This window comes from Bufo bufo, chromosome 3 (genome assembly GCF_905171765.1).
Source record: "Bufo bufo chromosome 3, aBufBuf1.1, whole genome shotgun sequence".
Taxonomy (NCBI): domain Eukaryota; kingdom Metazoa; phylum Chordata; class Amphibia; order Anura; family Bufonidae; genus Bufo; species Bufo bufo.
In genome coordinates, this window is record NC_053391.1 from 571,218,123 (window position 1) to 571,233,606 (window position 15,484).

Here is a 15,484-nt window from a genome sequence, read left to right on the forward strand (position 1 = left end):
GTCTACTTCTGCATATCTGTTATCTTGCACTTTGAGATCCTTCCACTAGCACTTTACTGCCTTCAGGTCTGTGACCTTACGATGGGAATTACGTAAATGCACATGAACTGCTAATCGATAGTTATTTATCTCTGGAAGTTTCCAAATGAATATGACTGCTCTAACCTTTATTATACCTACATGTGTGGCTTCAGCTGGTACATTTTGCTATTTCGGTATTCTTCCACTTTCTCAGGTGTGAAGATTGAGAGTTGCTTGTAGGGGTTCACGGATATGACTACATTTCCTATATAAGTCTGGCATACAGAAGAGGACATGTGAGGCACATGCACATATTCGGAAACATTACAGAACTGCTTGCAGATAACGTACTGTTCCAGTGATGAGACGTGATTTCGGATTCCTGTAATACTTATATAAGGTTATACTGACCCATGAGAACTTACTTCAGTGACTGCACAGCATGGGATGACGGCGGGTGTGGAACAGAAGTGGAAGTGTTAGTTGAGAAATGCACAACCAATCTTTTTTATAGGTGGAAGACGTATATAGGGGGAGAGTTATCATCTCTGTTGTGCCTGAAAAGTCACAAACTATGGAGGAGATTTATCAAGACGGGTGCCTTCTGCGTCAGTCTTAATATCCCCTGCACTGTCGGATGCACCACATGAGGCCTTATCATAAAATTAGGCGCATCCTCCAGCAGTCCGTGTGCCTAAACAGAAATCTATGACCGCTTAGAGCTGCCGTTTCTGGCTTCATGTGCACCAGATACTGGCGTAAATGAAGATACATTTGTCTCCACTCTTGACCACACCCATTTCCTGCCCTTGCCACGCCACCCTTTAGGGAAAGTGGCGAGGGCGGCGAAAGAGGCACTTTAAAAAAAAAAGAAAAGTTGCATTTAAAAAGTTGCAAACACACACACTGCGATTTTTTATTCCTACTTTTCTGGCACAAGGTAGATGATAAATCTCCCCCTATGTATTGTGTCTTTTTAACTGTGACTCCTTAAAAAATTGTTGCATCTCCCAGTTTTACGTCGCCCTCACCACTTTTCACAAAGGGGGCATGGCTAGAAGACGCAACAAATTTATCTTCATTTACGCCAGTTTTCTGGTGCAAATGAAGCCAGAAATCTACGGTATTTCTGAGCTGTCATAGATTTTTGTTTAGGCGCACGGACTGCCGGAGGATGTGCCTTATCTACAACCATAAATTACGTGCTTCCTCTGGCAGCATAGGGCATATCAAGTCCAGTGCAGAAAGCACCAGTCTTGATCCTCCCCCTTAATAGACTCACTATTTGGCACACCTTTCTACCAGGATCCCACCATGTATTCAGCATTGTGTGGTGGACACATTCCTTAATCCATGCAGACATAATAACATCAGGCAGTTGCAGGTTTCTTGGCTGCACACTGACGCTGTGTATCTCCCATGAACCGCACCGCATACTGGATTACAAGCTGCTGACTGTGTAGGTCGTTGGAGTGCAGTGTAATCAGTGTCACATTCATGGGGCCAGCATGAGATTACATGTGCTTTATCACATGAAATATTTTCTTGCTGAAAGTAGCCATTAGGAGATGGTAGGATGTGGCTTTAAAGACCAGCTATCCTGTGGCATTTATGATGATTGGGCTTTCCTCACATCTGTACACCACCATGCCCAGCTTCGGGTGTTCACATAGGGCATGACTGATCATGGTGAGACCTGGGAATGTCATTCCCCTTGTCCACATTCTAGTTTTGTGGAGTCTGTGCTCCCTATAACGTCAAGTCCCCTTTTCCAGTATAATCGACTACTATGGCCTCTATTATTAACAAATGAAACCTCCCTGTCCAGTGTCAACATTCATTGACCATTTTCTGGTGGAAAGTCAACCTCTTGAAGATGCATGCTTTTATGTAATGAGCTGCCATATGATTTTAATATTCATGGCCTATCCTCAGGATTATCCATCCATACGTGATCGGTGGGAGTCCAATGTCATACACCCCCCATGATCAGCTGTTTTAGAGAAGCTCCAGTGCCAGAACTGGACGGAGCTGGTAACTGCTACACAATGGATGGATGTAGTTCTGACGCCAGAGCCATTAGAGATCAGCTCATCTATAGATGTGTTGGGTGTTGGACCCCCAGCAATCAGATATTGATGGCCTATCCTGAGGGTAGGCCATCAATATTAACGTAAAAAAAATTAAACGTGATGTGAACCCACCCTTATTTTCTTACTCTCTCTACCAATCAGGTGGACTGTCTTGTTGCTAGATAATATAGGGATGGTGGGAAACTTATAGTGTTGCCAGGTTAATGTGTCACTCCCTCAGTCAGCCAGGAGGAGAAACAGGGATTATGTAAAGGCTGGCTCTAACTACTACCCGTGCGGTAGACGACAAACTATGGTGACACTGATAACGCGAGAACTCTTCAATATCACAAGCAGTTCTCTAACACTAACGCTATAAGAGTGGAGGTTCATAGTATGATCAAAAAGAGCCACGTCCATCAGGTTCAACCTTAAGGCTGATATGGAAGAAGGGAAGCAGAGGCGAAAAACAGTAAACTAGAAGCAAAGGTCCGTCTTAAGTATCACACAAAAGATCAAATTCAGCATTTAGCAAAAATGTAAAGTCCAATAAATTATCTTATGTTCTTATCTTATGACCAAACATGGCCAATTATTTGGTATGAATGTTATCATAAGGCAACGGAATGGCTTGATTATAAGATGTCTTCTTTCGCTTATCCTCTCCGTGCTGGCGGGGAATGCCATGCTATTATCTTAGTCAATCTCACAGTCTTATCTTGGTATGCAGAACCTAGTACAAGGTCACAATGTGCAAGTAGTGAGCTTATCCTCGGCCTTCACTGGCTCATATTCTGCTATACACCATGGAAGTGTTGCATTTAATACTTCTCTTTTCTTGGAAATAGAGAGTTCATCTGAATACAGTACATAAATAATGCAGGTTTCCTATAAAATGAAGGAATGCGGCTTTTCACTTAAGTAAAGTTGATTGATTTATTTCAATTTCTGCTTTATGCAAGCATATTGCAGAAAACATTAGGTTGTATTTTGCCAGTTGGTTTCTAAGTGTAGTCAATGATCTGTGTACACCCACAGCCGAATATGAATAGGCCTGTGTCCTTGTTGTGAACAGTGGCCAAAATACAGTATATTATACAGGTTGGGTCTTCTGGGAAGAGAACATTGAAGACCTGTCCTTAGGAAAGGTCACAAACGTCTGATCGGTGGGCACTTCTGCCCATCAGCTGTTGGAAGAGGCTGTGGGGCTTCGGTGAGCACTGCGGCCTCTTCCTAGGCCAGTGACGTCACATTTATTGCTCACATGACCTGTGTGCAGCTTCCGGGAAACCTAGAGGCTTAGCTCTCTCCGCAGCCGTTGATTGGCAGGGCCAGTGTAAAAATGATCACGTCTGCCTGGCCCTGTCAATCAAAGTGGTTTGTGAGCGGCAGAGCCTCTAGGTGTGACAGTAAAGCCCCTGTTGCTCCTAGAGGCTCATTTGCATGTATTTAGAAATCATTTTTCTCAGCAATACAGACACATATGAACATGGGACCAACACAGAGGCCTTCAGCTGCCAAGCGCACATGTAACAGGTCAGCCAGTGTCATAGGTGCAAATCCGCTGACAGATGCCCTTTAAATCGGCTCAGCAGGCAAACAGCTCACTTTCTCAACCATTTTTCAAAACTAGGGTGAGTGGTGTAAAAATGCAAATTTGTGAGCAAATAAAGTAAAAAGTCAACACCTGTTGTAGTAACCTCAAATCAGTATCAGATCTGTAAGACACCAAATACAAAATAGCCACACAAAATACAAAGGTCTGGTTCCAGACCAAGTTATCCAGTAAAAAAAAGAAATCAAGTTTATTTCATACACAGTATTAGGGCTCATGCACACAAACGTAGTTTCTTTCCGTGTCCATTCCGTTGTTTTTTTTTTTTAGGATAGTTTCCGGAGCCATTCATTTCAATGGGTCTGCAAAAAAGCGGAAGGTATTCCGTGTGCATTCCGTTTCGGTATGTCCATATGTCCGTTCCGCAAAAATTAGAACATGTCCTATTATTGTCCGCATCACGGACAAGAATAGTACTGTTCTATTAGGGGCCATTTGTTCCGTTCCGCAAATGACGGAATGCACACGGACGCCATCTGTATTTTGTTGCAGATCCGTTTTTTTCAGACCGCAAAATACATACAGTCATGTGCACGAGGCCTTAAAACAAACAAAACAAACATTAGAATGAAACAAACAAATGCAAAGTGAAAGAAAGGGGTGACTATGCAAGGATATTCTAATACCACAAAGCAGTACATGACATAGTCCAACATATATCTCTCTCAAAACCACGAAGCACAATACAATACACGTAGGTCAGAGTACATAAATGCCAGTGCAATAAAGGAAAAGTAACAGTGATCCGAAGCTCATCCACCACACCCCACGCACGTTTCACAAATGTCTTCATCTAGAGGCCAAAGCGGCTGGCGAAGCGAGAATCACTTTGCATTTGGCTTTCATTTCAATGATTTTTTTAATTGCTGTGTATGACATAGATTGGATTTATTACTGGATAAGGCTACCTGCACACGACCGTGTGTGTTTTGCGGTCCGCAATTAGCGGATCCGCAAAAAAAAACGGATGACATTCGTATGCCATCCTTTTTTTTTGCGGATCCATTGTAACAATGCCTAAAACGGACAAGAATAGGACATGTTCTATTTTCTTTGCAGAGCTACGGAACGGACATACTGATGCGGACAGCACACCGTGTGCTGTCCGCATTTTTTGCGGACCCATTGAAAATGAATGGATCCGCATCCTATCCGCAAACAAAACGGAACGGACACGGAAACAAAATACGTTCATGTGCATGTAGCCTAACTTGGTCTAGCACCAGTTCTTTGGTGTGACTAGGAAAAAAAGTTGTAAAACCCTAATTTGCGACTTTTTGAGGCCAGAATTCTGGAGAGCAGGGCTTGATAAATCCCCCGTTTTCTCTTTCAGCTCAGATGTATTGATATATTAGATGCATTTGTATCTCATTTTCAGAGGTTTCTGTTTTGTGTAACATGCAAAGCCAAATATATATTCAATCAATCTGTTACATGAGTATGGGGTGAGTATGGCCGTACTTACATATATCTCATCATGCTTGAAACGTTCCTTTAGGTTCTGGAGTAGGGAATCCTCAGAGAGAGAATCAAGAAGAATCATATCCCCTACCCCAACCATGCCATCCAGGAATGATGACTGGAAAGACATCTTTTAGGTCTGGCTTGGGATCTAAATAAAAAAAATAATTTATGTCATAAACAACCTTTCACCAAAACCCGTGTGTACAGATGACCACTGCATGTGGTATAGGGTGTATGCAAATCCAAATTGATTGAACTTAGGGATGTTTCAGTTTTATTTAGATAATCGGTAAATGGAATGTTTCTATTCATTACATTAAGAAGTGTAAAGGTCCCTTTACACAGGACAATGTAGAAGCAGATTGTAAGGAAGGAAGCGTTTCTTCCCAGCAATCTGCTGATCAATAGCGGAGGAGATCTCTGAGTTTACCTGCTACCCCAGAGGATGGGGAGGAGCGACTGCTAATTCCCCATACAGACTCGTTGTTCCCCGGCAGCAGATCGTGTTTACACAGCACAATCTGCCACCGGAAAATAAGGATTTTTTGTGCTGCGATTACCCAATGAACGAGCGTTTTGCTTGTTCATTGGGTAATCGACGGTGCATTTACACCGCCAGATCATCGGTAACGAGCATTACTATGAACTCTAGTTAGAGATGATCTCTTCAATTCTCGGCCTGTGTAAAAGGCCCTTTAGTCTACACTTTTTGTGCAGTTTTTCTACAGTGATTTGCAAAATATTACAACAAAAACACGAGTGAGCAAAAATGTGCGGAAAAAAAAAAAAACGTTTTGGAAATCGACATTTTTATAGTTATCCTGAGTCCATCAGCAACTAAGTACAGAAAAGCTCTTTTGATACCAGCTTTGTACCTACACTGAACAAAAATATAAACGCAACGCTTTCGGTTTTGCTCCCATTTTGCATGAGCTAAACTCAAACAAAGATCTGAAACATTTTCTACATACACAAAAGACTTAAATATTGTTCACAAATCTGTCTAAATCTGTGTTAGTGAGCACTTCTCTTTTGCCGAGATAATCCATCCCACCTCACAGGTGTGGCATATTAAGGTGCTGATTAGACAGCATGAATATTGCACAGTTGTGCCTTACACTGCCCACAATAAAAGGCCAATATGAAACGAGGAGTTTGATCACACAGCACAATGCCACAGATGTCGCAACATTTGAGGGAGCGTGAAATTGGCATGCCGACTGCAGGAATGTCTACCAGAGCTGTTGCCCGTGCTATGAATGTTCATTTTTTCTACCATAAGCCGTCTCCAAAGGTGTTTCAGAGAATTTGGCAGTACATCCAACCGGCCTCACAACCGCGGACCACGTGTAACCACACCAGCCCAGGACTTCTGCACAAACTGTCAGAAACCATCCCAGGGAAGCTCATCTGCATGGTCGTTGTCCTCATCTGGGTCTGGACCTGACTGCAGATGTTCGTCGTAACCGACTTGAGTGGACAACTGCTCACATTCAATGGCGTCTGGCACGTTGGAGAGGCGTTCTGTTCACGGATGAGTCCCGGTTTTCACTGATCAGGGCAGATGGCAGACAGAGTGTGTGGCATCGTGTGGGTGAGCGGTTTGCTGACGTCAACATTGTGGATCGATTGGCCCATGGTGGCGGTGGGATTATGGTATGGGCAGGTGTATGTTATGGACAACGAACACAGGTGCATTTTATTGATGGCATTTTGAATGCACAGATATACCGTGACCAGATCCTGAGGCCCATTGTTGTGCCATTCGTCCACGACCATCACCTCATGTTGCAGCATGATAATGCACGGTCCCATATTGCAAGGATCTGTACACAATTCCTGGAAACTGGAAACATCCCAGTTCTTGCATGGCCAGCATACTCACCAGACACGTCACCCATTGAGCATGTTTGGGATGATCTGGATCGGCGTATACAACAGCGTGTTCCAGTTCCTGACCATATTCTGCAACTTCGCACAGCTATTGAAGAGGAGTGGACCAACATTTCACAGGCCACAATCAACAACCTGATCAACTCTATGCGACGGAGATGTGTTGCACTGCGTGAGGCAAATGGTGGGCACACCAGATACTGACTGGTTTTCTGACCCCAGTAAGGCAAAACTGTGCACATTTCAGAGTGGCCTTTTATTGTGGGAAGTCTAAGGCACACCTGTGCAATATTCATGCTGTCTAATCAGCACCTTGATATGCCACACCTGTGATGTGGGATGGATTATCTCGGTAAAGGAGAAGTGCTCACTAACACAGATTTAGACAGATTTGTGAACAATATTAGAAAATGTTTCAGATCTTTGAGTTTAGCTCATGCAAAATGGGAGCAAAACCGAAAGTGTTGCGTTTATATATTTTTGTTCAGTGTATGTCAGCTACACACGATCAATATGGGTTTTCAGTATAACAATTTAAAAAGCAAAAATCTGCGACAGAAAAAAACTGTTGCAAATCAGATAGCTTAAAACAGGTCATTTTTGGTTGTAGATTTCAAATTTGGTGGCAGTTTTAGAAGAGTTGAGTGCTTTAGAAGAGTTTTTGATAGGGAATTTTGAAAGAGCTTTTAGAAGCATCTTTGCCAGAATTTTTCTAATCCAGCCCAAGATATTTTTAATACCTTACTATATCTGCACATCTTTCAAGGCGATATTGCACATGAGGCGCTGTATGTTTTTGCTTTTCTTTTATCTATATATAAGAAGTAAACATGCCACGTTAGAAGCATATCTCAATTTGGCAGCAGAAGAAAACACTACCAAGTGCTTATGGTGGTGTTTTTTTTCCATTTATGTCAATAGAAAGCTATTCTGCTGCAAATTTTAATCGTGCGAACATAGACCAAAATGTTGTCTAACTTAGGTTAGGTCTTATCCGGGAAAAGATATTGACTAAGTTAGAGCTCCGGTTAGTGCGGCGGCTCCATGATCTAGCTGATCGGCGATGTGCTAATGATGACCTATCTTGAAGGTAGGTAAACATTATCATTGCCATGATAACCCCTCTTAAAAAAGTAATAAAGCCACAAATAAAGCTATATATGGTTTGACATAGTCTCCATTCTCAGGACCAAGTGTGAAAAATATGACTGATCAGTAATATACGGGTATGGGGGTCATTTATCAAACTGGTGTAAAGTAGAACTGGCTTAGTTGCCTATAGCAACCAATCAGATTCCACCTTTCATTTTCCAAAGCAGCTGTCAAAAATGAAAGGTGGAATCTGATTGGTTGCTATGGGCAACTAAGCCAGTTTCCCTTTACACCAGTTTGATAAATGACCCCATTAGAGTTTGTTATTTGCCATGATAAACCAATGTGAATAAACAGCAGATTCTTTTAGGGTACGGCCACACGATCAGGATTCCTGATGCAGTTTTGGAAGCCATAACCAGGAATGAATTCAAGAGTAGAGGAGACAGGGGGTCATTTATCAAAGCATTTTATGCTGGTTTTTGATATCTTCCGCTCTGCCAGAGGCACAAGCAATCCTCCAGCAGTCTGTGCGCCTAGACTGAAATCTACTCCAGCCCCTGTCTGTCGTAGACTTCAATCATTGTTTATGCCAGGAAAATGATAGCGATTGTGCCGGGGCTGATGACTCTGCCCACCACTCGCCCCCACCACTCCCCAGTGGCAAGGGCGATGTACAAATTCTTTAAAAATTCACAAAAAGGGGTCATGCAGTCTAACAAATGACCCCCCCCCCCCCCCACCCTCCATGGTATCTGTCCTTTTTACTTTCTCTCCTTTTATGATTCCCTCCTGATTTTTGGCTTCCAAAACAGCATCAGGTACTCTGACCATGTGGCCGTAGCATAACATCCTAGTCATATAAATAGTATGGTCTACACCTAAAAGTGATCCAAGCAAAAACCTCTAAGGATATGACCATAGCTCAAAAGCTAAAATACCTAATGAACACTGATGTTGTTGAACATCTTGGGCATAATCTGAAGGTTCTGAGCCCTAATTCAAAATGGCCTCACACTTCCTATGGCTCCTAGGAAGTGTAGATTTGATTTTCTCGCGCTGAGATAGCCCAAGTTGGGGTACTGTCACTTTTAGTAAATATCAGTAATATTTTCCCAGGTATTCTCTTTTTTGTTACTACATGGTTTGGAAAGAAGGCTCTTCATTCAGTGCTAGCAGTTACTTCATTTTTATAACCTACAATTTATAGGCAGCAGCAATGGTTTATGGCTGGGCACATAGCAACAAGGCATTTTATGATGAAGATCTGAGCTAGACCTGATTGGATTTGCATTGACATTGCACATGTGAACTCTGCTCCATAATAAGGGCAATAAAATACAAAGATCATCACACCTTAGAGTAAGCTTGGAATAAAACACTGGCACTTGATGGATATGGTGACACCTAGTTCTCATTTTATAATGCTTATTCTGCATATTTTCAAGCGCGCATATCAAGATATAATATATAAAAGACCTTAACACATGAAAAATTAGATTTTTTTTTTTATACATCATTGTCGTTTCTGTGTAGCTTTAACTTTATATTTCTGATTGTGGTTTTGCTTGAAGATAACTTTCTGTTAGGTTGCAGTTCTCTTGCTGACTGCAACAGGCTTTCCTGCAGGATTACTTTGCTTTTTGCGGTGCCGGAGATTTATGGTGTGGATGTTTTTTTTTTACGTAGTTTGACATTTAGCGTCACCATTGCTCTTGATGCACCCAACAATGACAATGGTGTAATTCTGTTTGGACAGTGCAGGACCTGTGATGACATCATCAAAAGTCCTTCACCCACTGATGTATATAGAAGAACCGCAATTCCAGCCTCTCTGCCCTTGTCCTGCAAGTTAGCAAAAGAGGTGAGACATTAAAATGGAGACAATGCTGCTGCCAGTCGCGAAGGGGGTTGTTTTGTAATACCCGTCTGTGCACTGTGTGTTTCCCGCTATAACCAGAGAATAAGTCAATGAATGGCATGGCATTCACCTAGTCGGGTACATGTTACTGATAGTACTGATGAGTGCTCTCTTGTAGGTTGTGCTCCGATCCAGTCCACAGTTTTGCAGCACTTCTAGTTGCCCTGCAGTTTGGGGGAATTTTAGTGAGTGGAGTTGGTTGGGGGGAAGGGGTAAATAAGGGTTAAGACTAGCTGTGGGGGCTTAAGCGGTGCCTGCTGTGCAGACTCCATATAAGCTCCCATATTCTGCAGAATCTGCGACAAATGATTTCTGTACTGTGAATCTGCCCACAGATTTAGCCCATGAAATTGAACTAATTTACGGGCTGCCACATGGAACTAATGCGAGCAATAAACATGCTGGGCTTTTTTTTCCCATGACATCGATTCCAAATCCGTACACTGAAAAATCTATGGCATATACACTATTCTGCAGATTCCCACTGTAGTCAATCCTAGCCTTTTTCTGCAGAATGGGAGACACGCTGAAATACTTAAAACCTCAGTTTGAACCTACCCTATGCATTGCAAAAGGTAAAATCCGCTGTGAAAATGCTCAACATAAATTGACACGCTGTAGGATTTCAAATTTTCTGCTGCAGATTTTTGATGCAGTGTGTGGATGAGATTTCTTTAAATCTCATGTACTTTGCTGCTGCTGTAGAACACTTTCAGGCTTTCTGCACGTAATTCTGCTGCAGGAATTCCACAGCAATACACCACGTGTGGAGTTGTCATAGGTCTCTTGTGTGCATGAAGAAGAACTCCCGAAATATAACAATGGATCGTAGCTTAATGATTCATACTGTATGTGTTTTTATTGAATCTGCGGCTAGTGACGTTTTCGGCCAATTTAGGCCTTTATCAAACTGGTGCCGCTGTGGGAAGAGGGTAGAATAAAATTGGGTGGTCAGCGCTCAAGAGAAGAAAGCGTGCGTCCGCACTGCAGAGGGAATGAGCCCTGCAATGCGGACGCACGCTTTCTTCTCTTGAGCGCTGACCACCCAATTTTAATCTACCCTCTTCCCACAGCGGCACCAGTTTGATAAAGGCCTAAATTGGCTGAAACGTCACTAGCCGCAAATTCAATAAAAACACGTATGAATCATTAAGCTACGATCCATCGTTATATTTTTGGAGTTCTTCTTCATACTACTTGATGGGGTGGGAACCCGACTCCTAGAAATTCATACAGTATACTACCAGCAGAGTGTGACGGAGAAACTCTCCAATTCTTGCTACTGTGTGGTCACTTATTTTTAGAGGTCTGCTCTATGCAGAACACAACTGTGCATACGCTTTCACATTTTAATATACTACGTCAGTGGTGTACTCGTACATAGAGAAGTAAGGGCCCCATAGCAAGGATCATACCAGCCCCCCACACAGGACAGAAGGGTTTCCGCCTAAACCTTTTTCAATGACCCTTGGGCCATTTTTCCACTGCCTCATTTGCTATAAGTTGTTCTTTTAGAGGGTAGAGTTCTGACCAAGTTTTCACCCCCAGTAGAAGAGGGAGGATTCCAACTGGGCCCCCTCTTGCCCTGGGCCCCATAGCAGTCACATGGTCTGCCGCTATGGTATTTACTTCCCTGTACAAGGTGTATAAGTGACTTTAGCGACTATTACATGAACATGTCTAGCCACAGCATGTGCACCCAACCTAAGGCTACATTCACGCAGATCTGCAAATTGCGGTTCTGCAAAACACCGAAACCGACCCATGTGCGTTCCGCAATTTGCGGACCGCACATGCCGCGGCTGTCATAGAAAATGCCTATTTTTGTCCACAATTGCAGACAAAAATAGGACATGTTCTATTTATTTATTTTTTTGCGGGGTCGCGGCATGGAGTAACGGATGTGGACAGCACACGGTGTGCTGTCCGCATCTTTTGCGGCCCCATAAAAATGAAAGGGTCCGCACCCGTTCTGCAAAATTGTGGAACGGATGCGGACTCATTCATACGGTTGTGTGAATTTAGCCTTAATCCAACGGGTGCTGCAGTGAGGTTGTGAGTGATAGTAGTGGCAGTGAGTAGATGTGGGGGAGATTTATCAGTAGGGGAATTTTTTAAGTCAGTTTTGCAGGAGTCGCCATTGGTCTAATTGGTAAATGTTTGATAAGTTTGGTGCATCTTTAAGCCTGAGGGCTCTTTCACACGAGCGGATGTCGTGCGGGTAATCCGCTGTGTGAAATAGAGCCAAGCCCCGTGACTGATAATGCTCCGTGCCTCCCTGTGATCTTTTTACTACAAAATCACAGTGAGATAAAGTTGTCACCTTGATTTTGTAGTACAAAGATCACAGAGAGGCAAAGAGCATTATCAATCATGTTAATGCTCTGTGTCTCTGCTGTCCGGAACAGGGCTTGGCTCTCTTTCACGCAGCGGATTACCTGCACGGCATCCGCTCGTGTGAAAGAGCCCTAACTCTTCTTTCTGGAGATGTTACTCCACTCTCTGAACCACCCCTTTACTGGAGTAAGAGTGTCACAATTTTGTGACTATTTAAAAAGTCCCAAAAGGTTTGCTCAAATAAGCCCCAAAGTCATCAGGCCATATTCTTTGACTTTATAAGGCCAGAATTGTGGAGTGCAGGACTTGATAAATTCCCCCCAGGGTGTTTCACAATTACAGATATGTTTTCTGAAGATCAGCGTCAAAACCACTTAATTGAATTTACAGTGATTGCCTATGGTGACATCACTGATAGTCCATACTATACACGGATGGTGGAACCGCAGTGCCCATCTTTGGTCATTTGAGACGTGTTTTCTTCCACAATATTAATGAACATTCCACTTCTTGTATTTCGGATAAATGCACAATGGTATCAAGTCAGGTTCATTAACCACACAGCTGACATCCGGAATAGCAACTTCAATACACAGGAGAGGAAGGATGTAAAATGCAGGATACAAAACACTAAATGAATTGTCAGCGGCACACTTCAGGCATGGAACAAACAAAGCCATGCGGAAACCTCATGAGTTACCCTGGTAAACATCCTGATAAGAAGAAAGGTTCACCAGCTCTACTCCATAATAACACTAACAGCAAGACTGTACTTTTACAGTCTACGCCAGTGGTTTCCATCCTGTGGTTATACAATTGTTGGGTAACCACAATGCCTAGCACGCCCAGATAGACACATCTGAGACATCTTGCAAACAAAATTGTAATTTACTTGTCATTTGTAAAGTTAGATCAGTAAGCCGCAGGGGAGGCAGAAAGGATGGGAGTAGTTGTCCTCGTGGTGGCAGTCTTCTCTATTTCCTTCCTTGGGCCGTGCAGTTGAAGTCCAGACAGAGTGAAGGAAGGAGGCATGATTGAGAGCTCCTTCTCCAAGGGACCCTATCCAACTCTCCTGTGAGACTCTTACTTCACAGAAATCACGGACTTGAAGATGGCGGCGCGTGCACCACGCAAGGCTCAGCGTCTCCTCAGATTTAGCAAATTAGCAGTGTTAGGCCCCTTTCACACGGGCGAGAATTCCGCGCGGGTGCAATGCGTGAGGTGAACGCATTGCACCCGCACTGAATCCGGACCCATTCATTTCTATGGGGCTGTGCAGATGAGCTGTGATTTTCACGCATCACTTGTGCGTTGCATGAAAATCGCAGCATGTTCTATTTTCTGCGTTTTTCACGCAACGCAGGCCCCATAGAAATGAATGGGGCTGCGTGAAAATCGCAAGCATGCGCAAGCAAGTGCGGATGCGATGCGATTTTCACGCACGGTTGCTAGGTGATGACAGGGATGAGCAACTCTGGACCCCATTAAAGTAAATTCACTGAATTAATTTCCCTTCTATGTTCCTTCAGCAGGACCTGCGCTGACGTTACATCATCAAAGGTCCTTTTGCAGGTCTTGAAAGAAGACTATGCCGGCTGAGCGATCAAGTGGATACGGTGAGTTAATTTTTTTATTTTTTAACCCCTCAATCGACATTTTAGTAAGAATTCTGTATTAAGAATGCTATTATTTTCCCTTATAACCATGTTATAAGGGAAAATAATAAAATCTACAGAACACAAAACCCAAACCCAAACTTCAGTGAAGAAGTCTGGGTTCGGGTCTCGGTACCACATTCAGTTTTTTATCGTGTAAAACTCATTGCACCCGCGCAATAAAAACTGAACAATGCAACGCAATCGCAGTCAAAACTGACTGAAATTGTGTGCGCACTCGCGCGGGTTTCCCGCAATGCACCCGGGACGCATCCGGAGCAAATCCGGGACGCCGTGTGAAAGAGGCCTTATTCCTGCTCTTTTCAGGTCTGTTCATTCAGAAAAGCTTCGCTTTTACATCTTACACCCGACAAGAGCTTTCGGATATAGGATTACACAACTCCAACTGTTTTATCAGCAACCTTCGACTCATCCCTGAAATAAGAAGAACACCCGAAGCTTCGCAGGCTACTCGGCCGACCGGAAGTGGTCGAAGACGGCGCAGGGACCGCAAACAAATGCGGGGGAAGCGCGGCAGGCTAACAGCTAAGCTAAGGCTAACACTGCACCGGCTTTCATTACCCAGGATTTTCCTTGCTAATGTGCGGTCCCTGGGGAACAAAATGGATGAGTTACGACTTTGGATCACTGATAACAGGACACTTATGGATTGTAATATGATACGGAAACATGGCTACACAGCGGAATATCTGACAATGCTATAGAGCTGGTCGGACGCCATACACTCCGGGCGGACAGAATAGCAGATGATTCCGGTAAGACAAGAGGCAGAGGACTGTGCATTTATGTTAACAAGGCTTGGTGTACGAACTCTGTCATTGTTGGAGAACATTGCTCAGCTGACCTAGAGTATCTCATGGTTAAGTGTAGACCGTTCTATCTGCCAAGGGAGTTCACCTCTACTATAATAACAGCTGCATATATCCCAACGGATGCTAATGCCAAGCTTGCTATGAACGAACTTCATGCGGTCATCAGCAAACAACAATCTGCACACCCTGAGGCTGTATTTATTGTAGAGGGTGACTTTTACCATTCCAACTTAAAGTCAGTGCTACCTAAATTTCATCAACATGTCTCCTGCCATACCAGAGGGGATCATCAAACCTTGGACCATGTCTATACAAACACTGTTGGAGCCTACAAGGCAATGCCCCTCCCCCACCTGGGACAATCTGATCACCTTTCTTTGTTTCTCACCCCCAAGTATTCACCGCTTATCAACCGCGTGAAATCATCAGCGAAGACAATCAAAGTGTGGACAGCGGGGGTAGATTATGTTCTCCAGGACAGGTTTAAAGACACAGACTGGAGCATGTTTGCCTCTCAGGCCACCTGTGGTTCTCACACTAACATCGATTCTTATACGTACTCGGTACTGGAATACATCAAC

The 15,484-nt window shown here is 43.5% G+C and overlaps 1 protein-coding gene across 2 annotated transcripts in view; it reads right to left on the reverse strand.

The window, feature by feature from the left end:
* MYO1A (myosin IA) overlaps positions 1-15,484 on the reverse strand; it is a 128,422-nt gene that overhangs the window by 91,811 nt on the left and 21,127 nt on the right. For both annotated transcript variants that reach the window (XM_040425708.1, XM_040425707.1), the window contains exons 2-3: positions 5,174-5,320; positions 181-296 (exon numbers count right to left, since the gene is read on the reverse strand). In XM_040425708.1, the coding sequence (XP_040281642.1) occupies positions 181-296; positions 5,174-5,299 (242 nt within the window). In that variant the 5' untranslated portion in view covers positions 5,300-5,320. The remainder of the gene's footprint in view (positions 1-180; positions 297-5,173; positions 5,321-15,484) is intronic.